This window comes from Ambystoma mexicanum, chromosome 11 (assembly GCF_040938575.1).
Source record: "Ambystoma mexicanum isolate Mex_15411 chromosome 11, UKY_AmexF1_1, whole genome shotgun sequence".
NCBI classification, from domain to species: Eukaryota; Metazoa; Chordata; class Amphibia; order Caudata; family Ambystomatidae; genus Ambystoma; species Ambystoma mexicanum.
The window spans coordinates 1,040,252,386-1,040,275,589 of record NC_090934.1 but is presented as its reverse complement, the minus strand read 5'-3'; the positions used below and the strand labels follow the sequence as shown (position 1 = coordinate 1,040,275,589).

Below are 23,204 nucleotides of genomic sequence, written 5' to 3'. Positions count from 1 at the left end.
CAATGGCCTTACATGTAAGTTATAATGTAAGTAAAACAAGCTGTTACATCTGTATTTCCAATAAAATACACCTGTTTATTTCAGAAGATAATCTTGCCAAACCTCCAGACCCATCAAAAGTGCAACAAAAATACATTATTCAACACCTTGTTTATGGGATGACATTCCCTAAAAACAAGTTACTTGGCTTCAGAGCCTTCAGAACATAATGTCCTGTTCGTAACACACACATCGCTTTACCACTTATAATTCCAGACTGGCACAGGCTTCAATGGCTTCTGTTAAAAGCTGCAGTTATATTTAAAGTGACCCTTCAAACTCATAAATGTTTTTTGAGCAAAGCACCTACATAGCTAAACATAAGAATCTTGACCTACAATCCCAAATGCACATTCCTTTGTAGGTTCGCTTTATTGATGGTCCAAGATTTTAATTGAAGTTAGCACGCGGCAAATGTGTGCGGGCAAGAGGATGAATAGGGACACATTTCAACCTGAATTGAGCAAAGCATTAGTTAGAATTCACTGGTGCATCAACATGATATTATATGATACTTTATTTACAGCGTGCCTATACAGAAGTGTTTCAAGGCACGGCGAGGGAAGGGAGGGGGACAAGACAACGATCGCACATGTGCAGGGGAGGGGGAGGGAAAAAGTGTCAGTGGAAGGGGAGAAGGAGGAGAAGTGTCAGACATAGGATCAAGACATAGAAAAAAGAGTGCGGCCAGCAGGTGGCAGTGGACATACACCGTGAACCTGGCTGATGTGGCATGTCAATCTACCAAGGCACTTCCAACATGCCCTTGTTGTCCCTAAGACAATCAGCCCCACCTGACTGTTGTTCAAATGCCCCACTTATGACAAGCATATTTTAGATATCACTCTGAGTGTTTTACCATCCTAGCTCCCTGAAGCATGGCACGTGTTGTGCGACAGCATATTATCAGGATGCTTCCATTTTTACCATTCAAAACAAATTATATGTGTTAGGAATATTCACTCTAGCAGTAAAGAATGTAATTCCATGTTGACAACCAGCCATTCATCTCTCACGCCACTGTAGCACAGGGACAACACACTGGTCTTGGAAGCAAGACCACGCAGAGTAACAGAGGGTTGAATCCTGGATACGCACATTATAAAAAAAAATGCAATAAATCAATAGTGCTCATACGTAGCTCTACCACCAGTAAGACCTTACAACATCACAAACCCATTTAGGCACCTTCTCAAGGAAACCGGGGACATCATTTCACCAAAATGCCAGGGATAGTGGAAGTGACATCACATGACCCTTGACCTCTGATGACATCACAGGAAGTGATGTCAATTGTTCCCACCCTGAAGTGACATCCTGTGAAGCGATAGAACATGACCATTCACCGCTTTAGTGTAGCCATTATTGTATGGAATTCTGGAAAAAGACAAATTGTTTGTTAATCCTATTCGTTCTTATTTAGGGTCACTGCTCAAAGTGTCACACTTCTGGAACCCCGTGTCTTAAGAGGCCTCAACATAAATTCCAGCCACTCCAGAAACAAAGATCCACATGGCACTGGCCATATACCCTTTTTTTAGGGGTAGCAAAGGAGACCACAGGGGTAGCAAGGGAATCTTCAGGAAACCCAATACCCGAAAGGAGAGAACACAGCTGAACATAGAGCTTCAAAAATCCTGTTGAATTCAAATGTAGTGATGAGAAGTGTGTTCTGAGGCACATAAGAAGCTACAAGGTGGCCGTCTAGGAAAACATTCATTTTCAGACAGTAGAACAAGTGGAGCAGAATTACTCTTGGCGTTAGAATGTCCTGTCACATCTCCAGAGTGGCAGGTCGTTCATTATGCAAAGTGAGCTTTACAGCATTTTGCTGAACTCTGGACAGATTCATCGCCCGCATGTTCTGACATTTGGAAACCATTTTCCTCGCTTTGGTTCATTTCGCAAAGTTCGTTCAAGTGTCAGGATCTTTTTGAAGATGTGTTGTTGCCCTGTGAAGAAATTGCTCCGTTTTATCTGCAAAACCAACCCATGAAGTATTGGGCCGACTTTCATATCATTTAAAGTAGTGGCAAGCCATCCATCTGCACCTAGGGCTATCATGAGCTTGAGGTAATTGAGGGTAGGGACTATATGACGATACTGCCAATGGAACACTACAGCCAGAAATGAAAATATGCGACAAACTGTACCATTTGTGTAACAAAACAAAAAACATTGGGCCTCATTACAAGCCTGCCGATCTGGGAAGGAACGGTGGCGGTAAAAATGCTGCCACCGTTCTTTCCGGACCAGCTGATTCAGAGTCCTCCAGGCGGAAGGTGTCGCTCCCGCCAGGTATGACCTGGCGGGAGTAACGCCACGCACCTGCAGGCGCAAATGGAAACACTGGCTCCGTCATAGACGGAACCAGTGTTTCCATTTCCCCATCCCTATGGGAATGAGGACTTACAGAATTCCGACTCCGGAATTCCCGGGTCACCGGGTTCGTAATGCCCCGGTGATTCTGGGAATCACAGAGGCGGAATGGTAATACGGGTCCGGGTCCGGCGGTAGCCTGTCATTTTCTCCGGCACGGTTACCGCCGGACTCGTAGCGAGGCACGTTGTATTTTGTCAATGTCATAGCTAGTGTCATGTATTCAGCTTTTGGTGTTGGATTTTGTTGCTGTGAATTATTGTGTGTTGTGTTGTGTAAAATGATGAAACATTACGGCTTAGAAGATGCCAGACATTAACATGGATATGTTGACAATGCATGGCTGCGGAGTGAAATGTTGGACTCTACAACAACACACAAACAGGGGCTGAAATTGGCACACTAATAGGTGGACAGCAGGAGAGACTACGCACAATATATGCAAACATTCTGTGCCAATTGCAACCTTTCTTTGTGTGTTTGAATGTTTCCAAAATTGTAACATTAAGATTGACTATGCTGACATACATCCAGTACCATTAACCAAGAAATTAAAATCAGAATGCACAGCGTATGGATTGAATGCCAGATGTCTGTCAAACATCTGTATGCTTATTATCGTCTGGATGTATGCTCTGTAAATCTACATGATGAAATGTATATGATTTTTTGAAAGGGGGGGTCCACCTTCGATTACAAACATTTATAGTAACTATGAAGGTGTATCCTTTGTACTATATGAAGTAGACTGTTTGAGTGTTTGAATAGGTAGGATGGACCCTGTTCACTTGTGTTTTTGATATGATTTTTTGAAAGACATCTGGAGTTCAGTCAAGCTGATGGAATACAATACATAATGCATTTATCCCATTCTTAACTGACACTCCACATTCTGCAATCAATTCCTTAGGTAATAATGTGCGTGCATGCCCGTATCCGCGTGTACATATACATATATCTCACTATTGGCTTTTGGCTTTTGAAGGTTTAAAACAAATGTTTAACTATAAATGGCTGGAATGAAAATATCCCCACCCCAGGCTTCTTTTCCCGCTAGCATTAGGTTTAATTTATTTATTTATTTATTTATTTATTTATTTATTTATTTATTTATTTATTTATTTATTTATTTATTTGTGTGTTTATTTATTTATTTATTCGTTTCTTTATTTGAGCATATATTTATTTATGTTTTATGTTTTTTTTTTTTTATGTCCTAATGGCAAACTCCCACTCTTTAGCACATACATAGTAAATGCAAATATCAAACTGAAATATGTCCATAGATCCATAGAAACATATTCCTACAGCTAAGTCAGTTCCTCTACCTATATTGTTTTCTGCCTTTTCCTGCGATTTCTGAACATTCTGAATGTGACATTCTGGAATAAAATCAAAACCTAGCAGTGCCTCTGTTATAAGCCACTCGGTGCTGTTAAGTCTTCTTGGCACTATCTAATAATTGCCTTTCCTTCTTTATCCCATAGGGCGCACGGCCCGGATGCCTTGATACTAGTGGATGGCCAGCCATGTCAAGTCAAAGGGGAGCTTGGGCATTCCCAGATGCTACACATTGCGACACAGATTGCCTCTGGAATGATGTACCTTGCGTCGCAGCACTTTGTCCACCGAGACTTGGCCACAAGAAACTGTTTGGTGGGAGTCAATATGTTGGTGAAGATTGGAGATTTTGGAATGTCACGCGACGTGTACAGCACAGACTACTACAGGGTGAGTCATAGTGTCGCTCCCTTGAATCGACATTCTTTGCGCAGCAAGGGATCGAGGATGTCTAGGAAGTGCAGGAGACTTTTTCAGAGGTTCACATGGTCAATACCTGTATCACACATCCGGGTGTTTCAGGTTCTAACCATGGCATCTAAAATCAATGATGCCTTGCAGTTTATTTTGAATTTTATTATTTTTGTTATTATTATTTTTATTATTTTTTCAACTCAGTTTAAATAATGTAGCTTTTTCTATGTTCTTCATTTTTTTATCTCCACAATTGTTTATAAGCAGTAAAAAGCAACAATCGGGCAACATTCCCTTTATGCACAATATAGATGGTGAACCACACACATGTGTATCTTTTTCACACGGCTAGCCTTCACAAGTTGAATTTTACAATAGATTCAACAAGTATAAGGTAATACGATTAGTTTTAAATATGCATGCATTCCAAGATGGCATGAGCATTGTTCTCCAAAAGGTCCACATACCATCAGCTGATTTAATTGGAGGAGGCAACAGGGGTACAGCATAGACTGTAGAAACCTAATTTAGGCTGGCTGCACAGCACTGCCCTGCGCACACATTATGCGATCCAACTCAGAGCTCGTATACGCATTGAACAATTATGCATGCATGTGCTATGCTTGGGGATTAACACTACATGCACAATCAAAAATGTATTCTTTAAAACGTGATTGCAAGATTTTCTTGGCTGGGGTTTCCAATACCCTTCAGAGACAATGAATTTGAAAACTCTCTCTTGGCCCAGCGTGCTGGAGAGGCGCTAGGGCATGATATGATCCTGTTGCAGTTTTTATCAAAAGACACCTACATCTGAACTTCTTTTATAAACATTGGTTTAATGTTATTAACACATTACATAGTATCGCTGATAGCTAGGAATGATGGAGATAATAGTTATGTTTAAGAAAGAAAAATAACTGGCCACATTCTTTACTGGATAATGCTTTAAAAATATATGTCAGGTTATTTTAATCCTGATTAAAAGTGTGGGTAGAAAGTAAAAGCCTTAATACTACATTACAAGTGGGTTTTAGGAAAAAGAGAGGAAGTAATTATCAGTCCTCCTTCAATGGTTTGTGGTACAAAAGGAAAACATGTTTTATACATGGTATTTGTTGATTTAAAAGTTGCATTTGACAGTGCTGATAGGACAGTTTTATAGTCTGTCTGGAGGGTCAGACGAAGGAGGCAGACTCTACGTCTCCATCTTTAACACGGTTTTTACAAATCACAGGAAAGATGCCTTACTTCCAACAGTTCATTCACTTCACTTGGAGGACTTTTCCAACTGCCTGGCATCGCATTCTCCAGGCTTTTCAAAATCCTCTTTATAGGTGCTCCTATTCCTGGAGATTCTTCCAGTCTGTCTTTCTCACATATACTTAAAAATTTCTCTTTCTGTAATGCTCAACTCATATCTTGAGAATTATAAACAAACTTCTTATGGTCACAGTTCTCAATTCTGTTACCACTTGGTTTCTTCACTGAGATGAGTATAATGATCCCGGTGGTGATCCTCACTCTTCTGGGCAGTTTGTCTCCCACCGGTACGAGTATGATGTGCCCAATAATGAGTCTCACTCTTCTGGTTACTTTGTCTCTCACTGGGACAAGTATGATTGACCCAATAATGTCTCTCACTGGGTCTCCCACTCTTCCTGTTACCTTTATGGTCATGGGACTGCATCACCGGGTCAGGTCAGTAGCCTTTCCCACAGCTCTCCTCTCTGGGTCAGGGAACCAATTTCGGTGTTCTCTTCCTCTCTCCTTGACACCCTCCATGGTGTCACTTTTTGTTTGGCTTCTCTACCTGGGGAGCATTCCCCAATGATCTATCTCTCCTTGTCCGGTCTGGACTACTATTCTTCACAGCCTGGACTCACTTGCTTAGCCTCCCAGAGCCATTCTCCTGTTTGATGTAGCTCGGGCCCAATTAGGCGTAAGCTTTCCTTGCTTGTAGGATGCTGTGTTGCCTTCGCAGCCTCTTTCGTTCTGCTGCCACCGCAGCTTTGAAGTTCCTAGCCTTCTCTCTCCCCACAGTCTCCTCCTTCAATGCTTATGACGTTTCACTTGGGCTTCCTCTGCGTAAGGTCACAGTTCTTCTTACGTGTTGGACTGGTGCTCATTTTTATTCCATTGGCTTTCTTCATCACGGTACCAGGCAGGTACTTTTCCTGATATAATACATCACAATAACAGATGGAAAGTGTTTCTTCCTGTCTTCTTCCAACATGATTTATTAAGTTTGGTTATTGTGTGAGTTGGGCAGGGAGTTCCTCATCGGAATGGGAGGCCTTGTCTCAATGGGAGGAGTCTCTGTCAGTGAGGCCCCGCTTGTCTCTACCACTAGGGAGGGTATCGCATGGCAGACTCACCTCCTTAGCCTCAGGATGAAAGGATTCCTCATGGGGAGAAGTTACAAAATCTCACGATTCGTCCAAATCTGTTTTAAAATCTCTGGGAATCCCTAACTCACGTTTGGAAGCAATTGGACTTGTATATAGTGAAAATAAGGCATGGATAAGATATGGCTGTAATGCAAAGTGTACTGAACATTTGGATATAAATATGGGGATGAAAAATTGGTGTGTTTTAGCCACCCTTTTGTTTTTAATGTGTATTCATTATTTGGCATTATATATTGAAAAATTAGATTGTGATGCCCCTTTCTTAAAAGTAAGTACAATTAATGTGTTATCATATGCTGACACTGTTGTTCTCATTTCTTATCACTTTGTAGGGGCTCAGTAAACTGTTGCAAACCAAAAACGAGTTTTGTGACACACATAGTCTGAAAGTGAATATGATAAAAACGGTTACATGACCTGCCACAGAAGTAATGCATCAAATATATTCATGTTCAAGGATGAACAATAACACATTATAGCTTATTCGATTACCTTGGGATTTGGGCTGTCTGGAAATGGCACTGACACACAGAAAACAGACATACTGTAATGGCTCAGAGAATAGGTGCCACATATAAGTTTTTTCACAACTATGGCGGCAAATTAATTTTGCTGGAAGTAGAGGTATATAAAGCACATGCAAGTTCGAACACATTATATGATGCCGAACTGTGGAGGCATGCATCTAAAAGTATCCTAGAGACAGAAGAGAGGAAATGCCCCTACAATCTGATCTATATCAAGCTAGCACTCCTCCACTTCTGTAGGCTATTCGATTGAGGCTGATCCTAATTTGGTTCCTCATGAGTAAAGCAAAGGAGTTCTCTGTATGTAACCAAATTGCACAGGTGTGGCAAATAGACTTCTGCCCGGCAGGAGTACAAGGGTAAACAAAGGCCAAAGCCACTACTCAGCCCTCTCACTTGTACAAACCAAGAGCCAACACAATCATAAAGGTAAAACAGGGACAATTAAGTGGTATACCTCCTTTGCCTTTTGTGGTAACATGGGCTACGGGAAGGTTACACTCTCAAGAGCAAAGTGAATGTGGTTCAATAGCAAATCCAAACAGCAAAGTATACCAGTCCAACATAATGGAATGCCCAATCAAGGTTCTATAATATACATAGACTTTAATTAAACACGCCATGTACAATAGTAAAACATAGTAAACAACTCGAAAATCACTACACAAAACCCACCCCTGAGGAAAGAACACAGAACACAGAATAAGCAAAAATAGCAAGATGAAGCAACATAATGGAATGCCCAATCAAGGTTCTAAAATATACATAAACCTTAATTAAACACGCCATGTACAATGGTAAAAAATAGTAAAAAACTCAAAAATCACTGCACAAAACCCACCCCTGAGGAAAGAACACAGAATAAGCAAAAATAGCAAGATGCAGCAATCTGAGTAATGACTCAGGGGTGTAAGGTAAGTGATAACCACAATGTTCATTAAAGGATATGTTCTTGGGAGCAAAAAGGATAAAAGCGATGTTTTCATTCTGTAGGGCACACAAGTCAACCTATGAGGCAGATAGCAGTCAGTAGTGACTTTTTGCAGTTCTTTTTGTTCCAGCAGTGCCAACCCAGACGTCTTGGCGCTGTGCAAGCAGTTCAGTGCAAAAGGCAGCAACGGGGGGTCCTGGCTATTTAAATGTGTTGAGCAAATCTTAAAACACAACTTCAATCAGTTTAATGACAAAAAGCAATAGAGTCCAAGCTGTCTGGGCTCTCATGGTGCTGTGAGTCCCAATCCAGGGGCTCAGAGAGAAGATGGTTTTTAACTCATGCTCCCACACATGGGGGAGGATGGCACACACTGCAGGGGTCCTGCACCACAGTCAGATCCTGGGTACCGCTCTGGCTGGCAGGGAGACAGGTCTTGCTTCAGCAGCATTTCCCTCCCCAGGATGCTGTGAGTCCCACTCCACGGACTCAGTGCCAAGATGGCATCTTGCTCATGGGCTCTGAAACACAGGGAGGCTGATACACAACTGTTGGGGGCCTTCAACATGGTAAGGCCCTGTGTACTACTGTGGCTGGCAGAGGGGCAGCCGTGTTTCAACAGCAGACCCACCCCCAATGTTTCCTGAGGTTGGTTAGGGGACAGAGCTCACCTCTGCCTTGGAACACCTGCCTTCACCTCACAACTGGAGGACTCTGAAAGGACTGCTCTCCTAGCAGGGTCCAAACAAAATCATCTTCAAGTGCTGTAGTCCAAAAACAAATTCAAAGAATTGGTGTGAGACCTCTTCTTTTAAAGTCAAAACCCACAGCTGATTGGACGAAAGCTAACGCCTGCTTCAGTGGACTTTGCCTTCTAACATCGCACACAAAATGCTATGTGCTGCAGGAAGTGGAGGGGACAGTAAGGAGAGAGAGGCACAACGAAATAAGATGGTGTTACCTTCCATCAACTGTACAGAGGTCTCCCTGTCCCCTCCCCTTCTCAACAGGATCAAAGGCCCCTTGCATGCACCCTGTTGGGGGGCAACTCCCTGTGAATGGGTGTGCTCCTTTGATTCCTGGGCCCAGTGCAGCATCCTGTTGAGTGACTGTCCCTGGAGGAGGGTGTTACCTACTCTCAAAAAGTAATCAGAGAAGAGGCATGGCTATTCAGGTTCCGATACTGTCACTTGGTAGGACCAGCCTGTCTGGCCAGAATGCACATCCCCTTCCACAGGAGCTGAAACATGTGTGATACAGATTGGATGTGGTTGCAATGATTACGAGCAGTGCCATGCACAATGTCCTATCTCAGGCTTATATTTAGAGTTGACCTGCCACCAGCTCCATTAAATGCCACCACAGTGTTGCAGTGACTTTGGCTGTCACTTTAGCTGTCAAGATGGCACATGTGACCTGAACCTGCTCTCCACCACTGTGGGGCTGGAGCTGCAATCAAGCCACTGAAGCAGCAGTGCACTGGTGTACACTATGCTTTTGGAATGGAGTTTATGAAAGGGCCATCTGATCAGCAGATTAACCTTTCGGGGATGGAATTATCTGGATCGTCTTGCCAGATGGCAATTCATCTCAATGGAAAATTGATCAAATCAGGGAGAAAATGGGATGCTTAGCCCATGTTAGGACAATGAAAGGATGCGGACGAATGCAGGATCATGAAAGTGTAACATTACTGAGAGATGTTGATAAAGTTAAAGAAGGTCTTGTCGACTGGGCCAAGCTCATTATTTTAACTGGTAAATCTCCTGGACTTTATATGCATGATTACATGACTTGTAAGCCTGTCTTTGTCCATGGATTGTATCTCAATGTAATTACAAACTCCCACAAGAGACTTCTCTGTATGAAGTTCCAAATGATCATAATCCCCTTGGCCTCAGTATCAGCCAAAGGGTGTTAAAAAATTACAGTTTTTTTGTAAGAATTTCCCCTAAACCAATGAACAAGTTGTTCTATTGTGCCTTCTCTATGGTCAGCTAAGAAATAGATGGGGTTTGCTGTATCTAAGAAAGGAATGTATTAGATAGACTTCAATAGCAATTAATTGCCTGAAAACTCTTAGTACCCAGGACATCATTCTACGTGCGGCTAATTATTGAGATGGTGCATGGTGTCCAAGGACTACATTTGTGATCTAAATATGAATTATTAATATCCATTTTAGTTTGCTTTTGTACAGCTTTTTCCTGTTTATTGTATAGTGATATTGATGAAATTGACAATTGCTCATTTATATTCAACTAACATGTACGAAGATGTGTTTTTTAATGGAAATGTTTCTTTTCCATATAAAGTATTGATGATGAAACAAAAATTTAAAAATATAAGGAAAGTTATTGCAGAAGGATTTAGTCAGGACACTGCAAAGCAAAATCTACACACCTGTATATAGCATGTGCATGTGTGCACACGTGGATTGTCACAGTGACACCCTGTAAACAGACAATGGGCCAGATTAGCAAAGCGTTTTGAAGTGGGATGAACACATTGAAAAACATGTAGTGCACTGGCCCAATGAGTGAAGATCAGACAATAAGTGAATGCATTGCCGCAAAAGTTCAATGGAATACGATGTGCAAATTACGCAGCTCAAAAAAACGAATTGTGCATGTGTGCGGCGCACAACTGCTTTCTCTTCTTAACTGACATATTAGTAAATAACTGATTGGCAATTGCACCTGCTATGGAACACAGCTTCTATAATACTTCCATAAATACACTGGGGTCAATCCTAGTTTGGAGGCAGCCATGGTGCTATTAGCACCATGGCTGCCTCCAAACTCGGGTCCGGGTCCGGGTAGTCGGAATGGGCACTTACTGGGACATTCCGACCTATGCAGACCTGGTGAATCCCCATTTCGATTACCATTCCCCATTCCCATTTGAGCCCCCGTAGGGCTCAATGGGAATGGGGAAGGAGCTAATAACGGGCCTGCAAATAGCGGGCCCGTTATTAGCTCCATGGTCCCTTAACCAGCCGTCCTTAGCGGGACCCGCTAAGGGACCTCGGAATGTGGCAGTAGGGGGTTAACGGCACCGGCATCCTTACCGGTGCCGTTAACCCCCTACCACCAGGGTCGGAATGACCCCCTGTTTTCCATTGAGAACTCTACGCAGGAGACCTACTTTGAAGGAATCTAATCTATTGAACTTTCCAACAGTAGAATCTTTCCTCAATAGATTTAACAAATATAACAACTGGTTACATCCTTATCTTATTATTTTTGTACAAAGTCTCAAAAATGGCACTTGGGTCTATATTTGCAAGCTATATATATCAAATAACTTAATATTGTGGCGTAGCATGCAGAGAGCATATGCCATATCAGCGCCTGGGGAAGAGGAAGTAACCAATCAGGTTACTTTGATAGTGGGATGAATCCCACAATACAAGCCTGCATTCCGAGCAACCTGGCAGTTGCTTCCCCCCGCCCCGCAATTTTCCCCCCACCCTCCCTTCCCTTATAATACATTTCCTCGTCCCTCCCACCTCCAATTACCTGATTGCTTCATTAGGACCATATTAAGGACATTTCCATAAACACATATTTTTTGGTAGGCTGTCAATAAAGACACATATGTTTCATGTCTCCTTTTTCAAAACTGAAACCTACATTTGCACATGTTTACTTGTTTCCTTCCATTTCTACAAAGCTCTTTCAACAAAGAATAACACCATATGGCATCCAATCAACTGTGATAGGCATAGTTAAAAAAGTTGCAAGACACACATTTCTGGAATTCTACTAATGTAAAGAAACTGCATACTGTTGGAAGAATTGGAAAGTTCACAAGATATCGAAATAATGCAGCTTTAGCGCATTACCTTAAAACAAAAAGGTGTCTGACTTTAATTGAATGGTACAATAATGCTTTATTTTCGAGAGCTTGATCTAAAAAAAAGCGTGTTACCATACATGAAAAATTCTAATCTAGAATTTGCATTGATGACCATTGAAGCTTTTTCTGGATGACGTCCAGCTGCGGTGCACACACAACGATGTGTTTCCTGCTTCTACATGCTCACAACGAATGGAAGGGCATTTCACAGTGTCTTATGTTATCTTGCATTTGCATTGTGCCTTCTGAACTAGTTCATGGTGTCAAAGCACTTTTGCCTGTCAGAGATTCAAAGGAGGCTTAAGATAGAACATTCAGTAGTGACAGGGATGAGCAAAGTCGGATAGGTAGTTGGGTTGGGGGCGAGGGATAGATCAGTTGCTGAGGAAGCATGAGAAGGGAAAGGTGGAAGAACTATGTGTACAATAGAATTGATGTATTGTGGCACTTAACCGTATTTTATGCAGTGCAGCACCACAAGGTGAGCTAGCTAGACGATAGGTGTTTGCTGTGCCAGAGGTTATGTCTGGAATTTAGTCACTGCAGGGTTATTTGGGGCATGCTGACACCATGCCTGGGAAAACACACCCCTTCTGCTTACATCCCTAGGGCCCCCAATAACATTTAGCAGGGATTGTATGTCAGAAATACGAATTTGCCAATTTTGTAGCAGCTCCCTGAACGCCTTCCCTCTGCTCTAAAAATGTCAACAACATATGTATTGTGGCCTAGGACAGATGAACACATCTTTGTCCAGTCCAATAAAAAACAATAGGATATCTGTTGCCAGACCAGATTTGAAAAAAGGAAACACACATCACAACTGAGCTCTACCTTAGTTGTGTACTTTTGGATACATGTTGCCATAGCTATATTTGTTAAAGCCTCTGTAGTCTACTGTCATGGCCATGTAGGCAGATCTATTACGTTCCTGCCATTGAGAGCCTTGATTGTCCTGCAGATCATGCACATGGACACTGATAGGGACAACTTAACCTTTCATCATATTGATAGTGATAAACTCGGACCCATGGAGATGGTAAAAGTAGCACCTATTATGTGCAGAACTACTTAACCATGGGACGACTCCAACTGCATTAAGCAGTTCTCCAAAAAGTCTATTCACCATTGTTACCGAGGAATGACGTGGTCACAAAGACTGTTGCATAGTCAGGTTATCCACATGGCTATTCATAGTTAGACTACACACACTATGGGCCAAATCACCTAAAGTGCACATTGAACATTGGTACATAGCACCCACATCCTCTATACATAGGCATCATTCAAGATCAAATAACATGAGTCCCCATGCAGAATTTGAGGCAGTGCTGGATTCGCTCTACATGTTCCTGTTTATTGCATGTAGTGCTGTTAGTGTATGACTGTGGAAAGGGGATATCGTTGTTCAAATGGAATTATATTTTCAATGAGAACAATAAGCAAGACCCATCAATGTAGCTAGAGACAGTACCAGCATTTGTGGTATTTTCATATTTATGTTATTTTCCTTCATTGTCACTTTTCGTTGTACCTCCTTTCATTCCATTACCCTTTGGCTCGTTTTCTCTTTCTTTTTTTATTTATTTTCTTATTCCTCATCAAAGTCTATACAAAACTAGTTAAATCAATTTACCGTCATACAAACATATCATAATGAATACAAAGTAGTGAGAAAGACAGAACTATAAACTTCAAAATACATTTGAAAACAATCCCAACCCTAACCCCCCCTCCCCCTTCGACCGCCTAAGCTCCATGCTAATTCTACATGTCTAATTTGAACGAGAAATAAAAAGATTGGGGCAGGCTGTTGGGAATCTGCAGCCGGCCATTCACTACTCATCTGCCACGTGCAACTGAGAGCTTGGGTGATTATAGGCGTGTTGGTCTAATGTGACCAAACCTCCTTGAGAGTTTATCCGTGTAAATTAAGACCCCGGAATAGTCCATGCTGTGACAATGGTGAAAAGATAGGACTCCCTCACATTTTCTGCCAGCCAACCAAAATAGTTTCTCCCAAAATGTGATCGGTCTCTTTACCTGGACATTGAGCACCTGGTCCTACATCATTTAATGCAGGCAGACTTCATCAGAACTAAAGATCCTCTCTTACTTGCCATCAAGAAACTTCAACTGACAGTAATATCTTACAAAAATTGAAAAGCAATAACTGCTTCAAAGAGACAGTGGTCGGTGGCAATATGGGGAACTATTCTCTAATACCTAACTATGCAGTGCCATAGGGAGTGCTGCCAGACTTCTCACTAAAGTTCATTATTGGGACACAGTGGTGTGTACTGAGGATCTGTGTTGAATCAGTGTCCCGTGGGCTAGTTGCTGAATACAGTGAAGAGCTGTTGGAAGGTTAATCTAAAGGTCAACCAGCAGAGTGAGCAATTTGTGCATAAGGATGCCTCTTTCATAACACTGTTAGTATTTATATGGGACGTGTCCAATCTGGGACAGACTTGCCTAATAAATAGGTCAATACAGATTTGTTAGCTGAATATGGCTTCCATTTGAAGTGTATATCAACAAAAAATATTTCTGAATATTGTGCTCGCTTGATCTGACATAAAATCAGTGTAAAACCTATGACCTCACACAAGTGAATAGGAACATCTACCTCCATGTGTTCTCTTTAGACCCAAATGAAACAAAAGAGGCCATTCTTCTAAGCTGCCAGCCGGTCAAAGCGGCAGGTTATCTAACAAGCACAGCACTGATTCCATTGTGTCATTGGCCTGGCAAAAGTGTGCCAGGCCCTATTCCTCAGACTGGGTGAGGAAAAAGAGCAGAGCTGGCAAGAGGAATGCAAAGTGGTGGCACCATGGGGAAGGCAGTGAGGGTATCAAAATGACTGGTATTATTTCCATTTAATGGGCAAATGGGACAGGCTTAAGGGTTAAGAGGGAGCTTAGGGTAATACATATTTAATTCAGGTTTTGTATGTTACCCTCATGCTTCCCTATACTTCCTGTGTTGGGTTGGTCTATGGTGACACCACAGTTTGTGGTGGAGGAAGGTAGTGGGTGAATAACACAATTGCCTTTAGAAAAGCCCTATTTGTAAAAGGGTGCCACTGCACTGTTGTAGGCATAGTCCATACTCTCTCAGATCCTGAACCAGTGTGTCATTTTACTGAAGCTCCACCTCTCTCACGTCATGACACTGTCAAACGACAGGAGCCCAATCGCTTGCAGCGGAGTATGCCATGGCAAAGTGTGCCACATTTATGGGCACCAGACCATAATCTCGCAGTTCTTGAGCCAGCGGGGCTATTTACTCAAGTCACACCTCTCTCACCACGCTACAACAAAAGAGCAGGAGCTCATGCCCTTGTGGTGAAGCCTGCGACAACAAACTGTACAGCAATTTTGGGTGCTGGTCCACAGTCTCTTGGATCTTGTGCGAATGGGTTCTTTTACTTAAGCTCCTCCATTCTCACCATGCTATTATGTAAGAAGAGGAGCCCGAGACCTTGCACTAAAGTCTGCTGAGAAAGAAGGACTCTGCAGTTGTTGGCTTAAAGAAGCGGACACAAATAGTTGGAGTATTTCTTTTAGATGCAGAGTCATTATTTGAAGTATGGTTGCCCACTGTTTACATATGTGAGCCTCTACCGCTGTATAATTTGAAAGTAAAAAGAGCATGGAATGAGGACAGATGGGGTTGATTGGGGAAGAAGGAGGGGTTTCCTTGTGAGCCAGTACACTTTATAAAGATATTTGTGCTTTTGCATTTAAATTCTGACCTTCCTAATTTGATCAGCAAGACTTGCCAAACTTGAGCAGGTTCAATTTCAACAACCCCCGATTGGAACTAAAAGATGCCTAAATCCATGGGCTTGATGAATTAAGTTAATATTTCAATTCATTAGATTGAAGCATTACTGTGTGGTATAAATAACTGTGCAGATTTGAACCACTCTAATTTACCAAGTTAGAATGATCCTGCCAGCTATGATCAGCCTCTCTGATAAGTCTAAAAGATTATTTCCACCTGTACTGATTATAATAATAATAATAATTAGCATTTATATAACACTACACACCCTCACATATTTGTGCCCTACTTATTACATTACCCACGGTGTCTGGTGTTAATTTATTGACCACAGAAGGGTGAAAGGCTGAATTTGGCCCTGCTCGGTTTTGAACCTATGTCAGCAGGCTTGGCACAGATGTTAAAGTGAGCGCTCTACTTGCAGTGCTATCTGACCGGCTATGTGATGATCTTCTGATATTTAAAAAATCCACCACCTGGCCAGATGGATGGGTGAAATATTTGGTTACAGGTGGAAGTCCATAGCTGTAACACAGTACTGCTATTGACACAAGGCAGGAAAGACACAACCATTGATTTTGGTATTGATAAAAAGGTTGCAGAAAATAGTAGGTATTCACTTTTCATTGTAAGTGTCAATCTTATCATAAAATGCCCCAATTACAACACCTTTAATTTGCAGCTTGGAATGCATATCAAGCCAAATGAGTACATAACCCCACACTTGACAAATGTACCGGCAAACACTAACTCCCAAAAAACAATGCTAAAGAAATATTAACAGATGATTCTGTACAGGGTAAAAAAAAAATAATTTTGAGCACTGATCCATTACACAAATGAAAAGATGAGGAAAGAGGGAGCTGCTCTTTGGTGTTGGCAGATAAGGGGAGTTTAAAGGAATTTCAATGTTTCTGCTCTTCATAACAAAAACACCCTTGTTACAATAAACTGTATTAACACAATAGTTGGTCAAGTTTCCCTAATTCTGCTATTTCTAGTCGAATGGGGGGAAAACAAAGCTTAAAGGCTCAAACGAAGCATCTTGTTTAATCACTACCAACCTTAATATTAACTCGGAGATAACATTTTCTGCAAAACGTACTCTTATTAATTCCTGCGTAACAATGTATCAAAGAAAACCAAATAAAAATGGTTCTATGTGATTTCGCTGACCTATTTTTGGTCGTGATACTTTTCATCACCGGATTTTACATCGCCAGAAACCCTGTTTTGGGGTTTTTTTTTATTCTGGGGGGGTTCCCCCCACAACCCCCTCTTTACTATTATAATAATACCCCAACCGCAACACAACACCCCCCAAAATAAAAAAATAAAAAAACGGGATTTCTGGCGATGAAAAATCCGGCGATGAAAAGTACCACGAACAAAAATAGGTCGGCGAAATGCGTGTAACCATAAAAATAACACTGATTCCCTTTTTCTGAGTGTTTTGCAATTATAAAACGCATCTGTGAATAAGGCTCTAAGGCTGAATTCATGAAAACCACCAAGCCCTGTCAAGATATTAAGCAAGTGACTCTTACAGAATCCCTGCACACACAGGCGGTTTACGGGTGCCCCCCTCGTCAATGATAGTCTTGGGATATCTCAGGGGCAATGCGCTCGCCTTAGAAGCAAGACGATGCTGAGCAACACAGGTTCGATCCCTGGGTCCGTACTTAGAGACCTCTAAGTATTAAGCATGTTATAAATAACCAATTATATATATAGATGGGTTAGGTCTAATTGGCAATTTACCACAAAATGCTCTTTTAATGCGCTGAGTGACTAAACTCCATAAGTCTTCAAGAGAAAAAAGAGAGACTTTCATTAATAAGGTCTCTCAGTGGATCTGCCATGTTAAAGGATAATTATCAATTATGCAAGAAAATTGTTCAATAGTTGATGTTTTGAAGATTGACTTGAAAGACCAGTCACTGGTAAATGTGTTGAAATCAAATGATTTTAGGATATATCTCCCTCTAAACTCATCTATCACTTTGAATAAAAAAAATACAGAAAAATTACTTGAACAAATATGCTGCTGGCAAAGATTTTAGAGACAATCATTCCAAAAAAAACAGCTTAAGCATAGGTGTAACTAATGCCTAACATGAGAGATCAAATGCACCCACAGTCACACAGGAAAATTCTGATCTGATATCTATTGCTGCATGTGTGATCAAATAGAATTGTATATAATAACACATTTTTATCAAAGTTGACCAGATAATTATGCCTCCTGGAAACATAGCAAACCTATGACTCTTGTTAATAAATCAGGATGGAAGATTTAAAACAAATGAGCAACTACAGGTGCAAATGGATGCCATGGAGGGTGAATGGTTTTGGTAGATTATTCATTTGAATGTCTCTTCAATCTCAATTGACAATGGGTGTTGTGGCAGACCAGAAGGAGGAGTGGGGCTCATAGAGGACATTTAAAGGGTGTTTATTCAAAAGTAAAAGGAAGAATGCAAATATCTATTCCTATTTCTTAAAGGGAGTTCCCTAACTAGCAATCTAAACAAGTGGTGCTTGCCCATCATCCAAAAGAAATGTCCATCCTCTGTCTAAAACCTGCTTGTTGCTGAGACCTGTCACTTTTAGAGAACAACACAAAGTTAATCCAGTGCCCTGTGCACCAGGCTTAGCCTTCACATGTCCCAAGGTCACTTGGATATCTCCCCAAATAGTTATTCTGGTTTAAAAAAGAAAAGGGTCCATAGAAAATCACGAGAAGAAAGTGTCCACATTCCCCAAGGGGGAGTCTTCCATTTTTCCTCCTCCACCAACTTGTGTGTACTTCCTTTAACTTAGGATTGACTTGGGTGAACCCCCCAGGTTCTCTTCTATGTATGTGGTTTGCGATATCCCTTGCTTTTAATAAGACCCTCTAGGTCCTGGACATTCTCTTCTTGTGTGTGTGTCCCTGGCCTTTGCTAATAAACATGTTCGACTGTCTGCGGCTTCCATGGTCCAGTTTGCATTGCAATGCTCTTGATTTGTATAAGCCCCTCTCATTCTCCTCTAGTGGATTCATCCCTGGAATATGCCAATATTGAATGTTTGACTTTCTAGTGCTCCCATGGCCCGGTTTGTATTACAATCCTTTTGCTTTCTTGTGCTTCCCTCCCTCCCTCTAACTGGGGTAAACGTGGGTAACCCTGGTAGATTCTGCCCTCTTTGATTTGCCTCTGGTTGTCACGTCAGCTTATCTCTGAAATTCAGAGGTTTTGCTCCTCTGTGCTGCTCTGGTCTCAGTGTCCATTCAAGGGCTCCAGGCCCACCGCGGCTGTCTTGTACTCAAACCTCCAGATGGGACAGTTCTTCCATCTCTATTTCCATATTGCCCCTCTCGGCATCTTCTGCATCTTGATGCAGCATGAAGAACTCATTCCTCTGTATTGTTCTGGTCTCAGTGCTTGTTCTTGGCCGCAGGCCATCGACTGCTATCTCGTGGTCATGCAACTAGATGGGAACGGTTCTTCCGTCTCTGTATCTGCCTCTCTCTGTTGTTTCTGCATCTTGAAGTAGATTGGAGGGTTTGTTCCTCTGTAGGGCTCGTATCTCAGTGTTTGTTTGAGCACTCCCCACCCACCGCGGCTTTATGATAGTCACACGAAAAGATGGGACGGCTTTTCTGTCCCTGTCTCCTGTAGTAGTTACACCACAACTCTCGCAGCTGGGCTTCCGGCAACCTGCTCTGCTCACTCAGCTCCACAACACTGCTGGCTCTGTGGTGCAGCACGGCTCCACCCCTCCAAGAACTTCTTCCATCAGAGGCTTACCTCTACTTATGATTCTCTCCTCAACTTTCAGAGTTCCTTGTCATTTTATTTTTGCTGCCATGCTCCAAAGTAATGTTTTGTTCCTCCTTGGTCTTTGAGGGAAGTCCAGCATTAACTTTAGCCAATGAGATGGAAACAATGACGCTGTTCATGGAAGATAACACAGCAGTTACATCAGATTTTTCAGTTCCAATATAGGCAGACAGTGTTTTTCCAATAGTCCGAGAGGGGAGTAGCTCCCAGTGAAGTCACACTTGCCTAGACCTCTAGGGAGGGTCTTGCTTAATGGCCTCACCTCCTTAGCCTCAAATGGGGTGGCTCCCCCCTGGGAAGAAATAGTCCAAATTTGTCAAACTGTTTGGTTCTTAAGTGTTTTTACCATAGGTTTCAGAGTTGTTGTCCTATATGTTTATTTAAAATAAATCTGATTTCTTCAAATGATAAAAAAGTGATTCTGTTTTAAATAAATATGGCAGAGTTAATCAATGAATTAAGAGGATATTTAAAAGAGGCAAAGTAAGGCTTTGTAATTGTAATTGGTGATTTAAAAACACGGTTTGAACCTGCCAACTACTCTTTGGATCTGATAGCTAAAGAAGATAAAGCCTAGGATACAGTAGAATGTCAAGCCACAGCCCCTAAGAAACAGCAACACAATTCAAATAATCTAGCATACTTTGCATATAGTATGAGCTTAAGAGATTTTATTTGTCCTCCTAGTGGGCATTGCCAGCCGCCAGACGTACAAGATTGGGTCGTGCTGCAGGCATCTAGATTATATTCTTTTGGAAGGGACAGCATGGCACTGTCCCTTATACAATGGGTATAGACTGAACACACCATTGCTTCCTCATTCCGGATGTTTGATTTTAGGACCAAAAAGAGTTTTGCAAATGATAAGCAGGCACATGATTTCACTTTAGATAATAATCAAAGGAATATAAGATAGCCAAAACTAGATCACGAAATGTAACTTCTATGAGTATACCGAGCTGGAATACCAATAGTGGAAACATATTTTGCACCAAAGGATGTTAGCCAAATTACTGTTGTGGCAATTTGTCAAGAATGCCCTAAAACAGTAGACCTCTTTGTTACGAAACCTGCCGTAGCTGTTAAGTATCATTTGCAAAGAATTACAACTTTGGTTGAAAATGAATGCTAGGAAACAAAACACAAGCTCTTGCTAGTGCTAAAGTGCTAGTGCTTAAAGCAAGGAATCATGTAGAGAGTGATCTCATTCTAAACATGTAATCTCCCTATTCAAGTCAATGGAAATAAGTGGAAGCCACAACTTGGACATTACTATTTTGGCAAATAAATGATATGGTTATTTGAAAAAATGGTACGAATATGATTGACTTACTTCTTGTGTTACATCACTTAATGAGGGTTCCCTTAATAATAGTCCAAAACGCCATATGACAAACATTGAATTTGATAGAGGCTTATAATGCATGACAGCCTGTAATATCCGTATACAATATTGGAAATAATGTTATGACAGGCTAGTTGTGACATCTCAACTGACCTGCAATAAGAAAATGACATCAAAACTGCATTGTAATCTCTTATTATGTTTCCATTGTGATGTCATGATCTAGCTCACTTTTGTCGAATGGCAGCTTTGCCGAATTCGTTTTTGCCGCATTTTCTTTGCCAATTCTTTTTACCACAAACAGATAATGGTAAATTGGGGTAAGGTGTGTAATGGGAGATGTGGGCTCTAAAGAGGAAGTGCAGCGTGTCCCCCCGGCTATTTGTGGTAAAAAAAAACAATGAATTTAGTGAAAAAGAAGTCAGCGAAGTTGCCATTTTGCAAAAGAAAATGTGGCAAACCTTCACAGAACCAATGTCACAATGACTGCTGCTTGAACCAGCACAGCAGAGAGCAGAACTCCAGCTGTCTCTGCAGTACTTAATTAAAGCTGTGATAAGCTATCCACACTTCTTCTTGTAAAACAGTTTTCTCAGACACTTTAAAGTCATTAATTGACATGTAACTGTTTATGGTTGAATGGTTAATGTGTGCACTGATGGAGTTAAGCACATGTCAGTAAGACTGCATGTTGTTTCTTATTTTATCGCACAAACTGAAAATGATTTATTGTTGCATTTTATTATACTGCTTGACATATTTGTATGAAACAACACTGAAAGCTGCATTTTAACTTTTTATAGCCAATCGGATTCTATATTTATTATATGGATCAGTACATGGAGATTCCTTACACAGAATAAAACAACAGGCTATTAAAGGTTGATGACAGTGTGCGACCCTGAATTATAATGAATAAACATACATGGGCTGTTCAGCATTTAAGGAGTCAGTTAAAGGCGATATCTATTTGAATATCATTGTGTTCCAGACACTAGAGCTCTGATAATAAAATGTAGACTGCATATATTACAGTCAGCACAGTCCACTGGGGGTTGGGCATTAACCAGGTGTACACATTACTGATTATTTTTATTATTAAACAAAAATTAAACCTGTAATTCATTTTCTTTTTAAAATGTCATTTGTATAATGACATAAGGAAGAAATTGTTGATAACCTATTTTAAATATTTTGCAAATAACAATGTTTGGAAAAAAAACGTTATGTATGTAAGAGAGCCCTGTATGTATCAGCAGTGTTCCCTGTATCAGATATCCTCAGCAAAGCTTGCAAAATGTCACAGATACCAACTCCTATATATTGGTCTGGTTCAATAACGGGGAATCCCAATAAAATGCCTCCTGACATACAATGCTGCCCCCAAACCTGTGCACAGGAAACAGGGTCATTTAGGAATCCTACTTTGTTTTATTAAGGTAGATTTTCAAAGTAAATCAATGCAGAGGTGGACCCCAAGGTTAAGCCATTGTAGTTATCACAATATTACACAATCACAGGGAACTGCTTAAATCTCACTATATCTCCCAGACATGCCTCCATTAACATAATCAACACTCTATGGGCCTGATTCACAGAAGTGTTTTATAATGGTGCCATCCCATTGGAAAATGTTCCATGAATCAGGCCCTATATATTTAATTCTGAATAGCAATAGACATTCTAGTCACAATACTGCTCCATTTTGTCCACTGTATCAAAGTATTATTTGCTTCAAAACATTGCTAAATAACATGTAAGTTATTGAACAAACTAAGTTTTCCCTAAAATCACTGACGAGTGCTGGGATTAGAGCACTGTTGCATACATCCCATTTCCCAGATAGGCATGCTGCTGTGGGTTGCTAGTACGTGGGGAAATTTCAAAGTATGTTTTTCATGAGCTTCATCAGAATGCTGCAAGGGTTATGTTATGTACGATTGTGTTAGCAATTTAGAATGCATAGCATGTAAGTGTGAATGAAGGCCCAATTGACTGCACTTGTAAATACAATAGTCAATATTGGAGTACTCAAAATGCAAGGGAAAACTCAGCTTCATTCAAAGAATGTAAACATAGCTTGGACAACATACAATCAGCTCTCACATTATAGTATGTGCTATCTGTGTCGTCATAATACAGTATTAATTACAAAACCTATACATATATTTTATTGGTTAGCATTGTAAACTACATATCGAGTATATAGGTGTTAGTCCTATGATTGGGCTAGTTATATCTGATGGTTCATAGTGGGCCCACCCTACTTCAGATAAGACTTCAAATACTATAATCACATTGATACTTATGTGGTTGGCATGGTTCATCATAGGCCATATA

The 23,204-nt window shown here is 41.1% G+C and overlaps 1 protein-coding gene across 3 annotated transcripts in view; it reads left to right on the top strand.

The window, feature by feature from the left end:
• The window catches only part of NTRK3 (neurotrophic receptor tyrosine kinase 3), a 1,833,633-nt gene that overhangs the window by 1,686,424 nt on the left and 124,005 nt on the right, over window positions 1-23,204 (top strand). For all 3 annotated transcript variants that reach the window (XM_069624286.1, XM_069624285.1, XM_069624287.1), the window contains exon 15: window positions 3,906-4,149. In XM_069624286.1, the coding sequence (XP_069480387.1) occupies window positions 3,906-4,149 (244 nt within the window). The remainder of the gene's footprint in view (window positions 1-3,905; window positions 4,150-23,204) is intronic.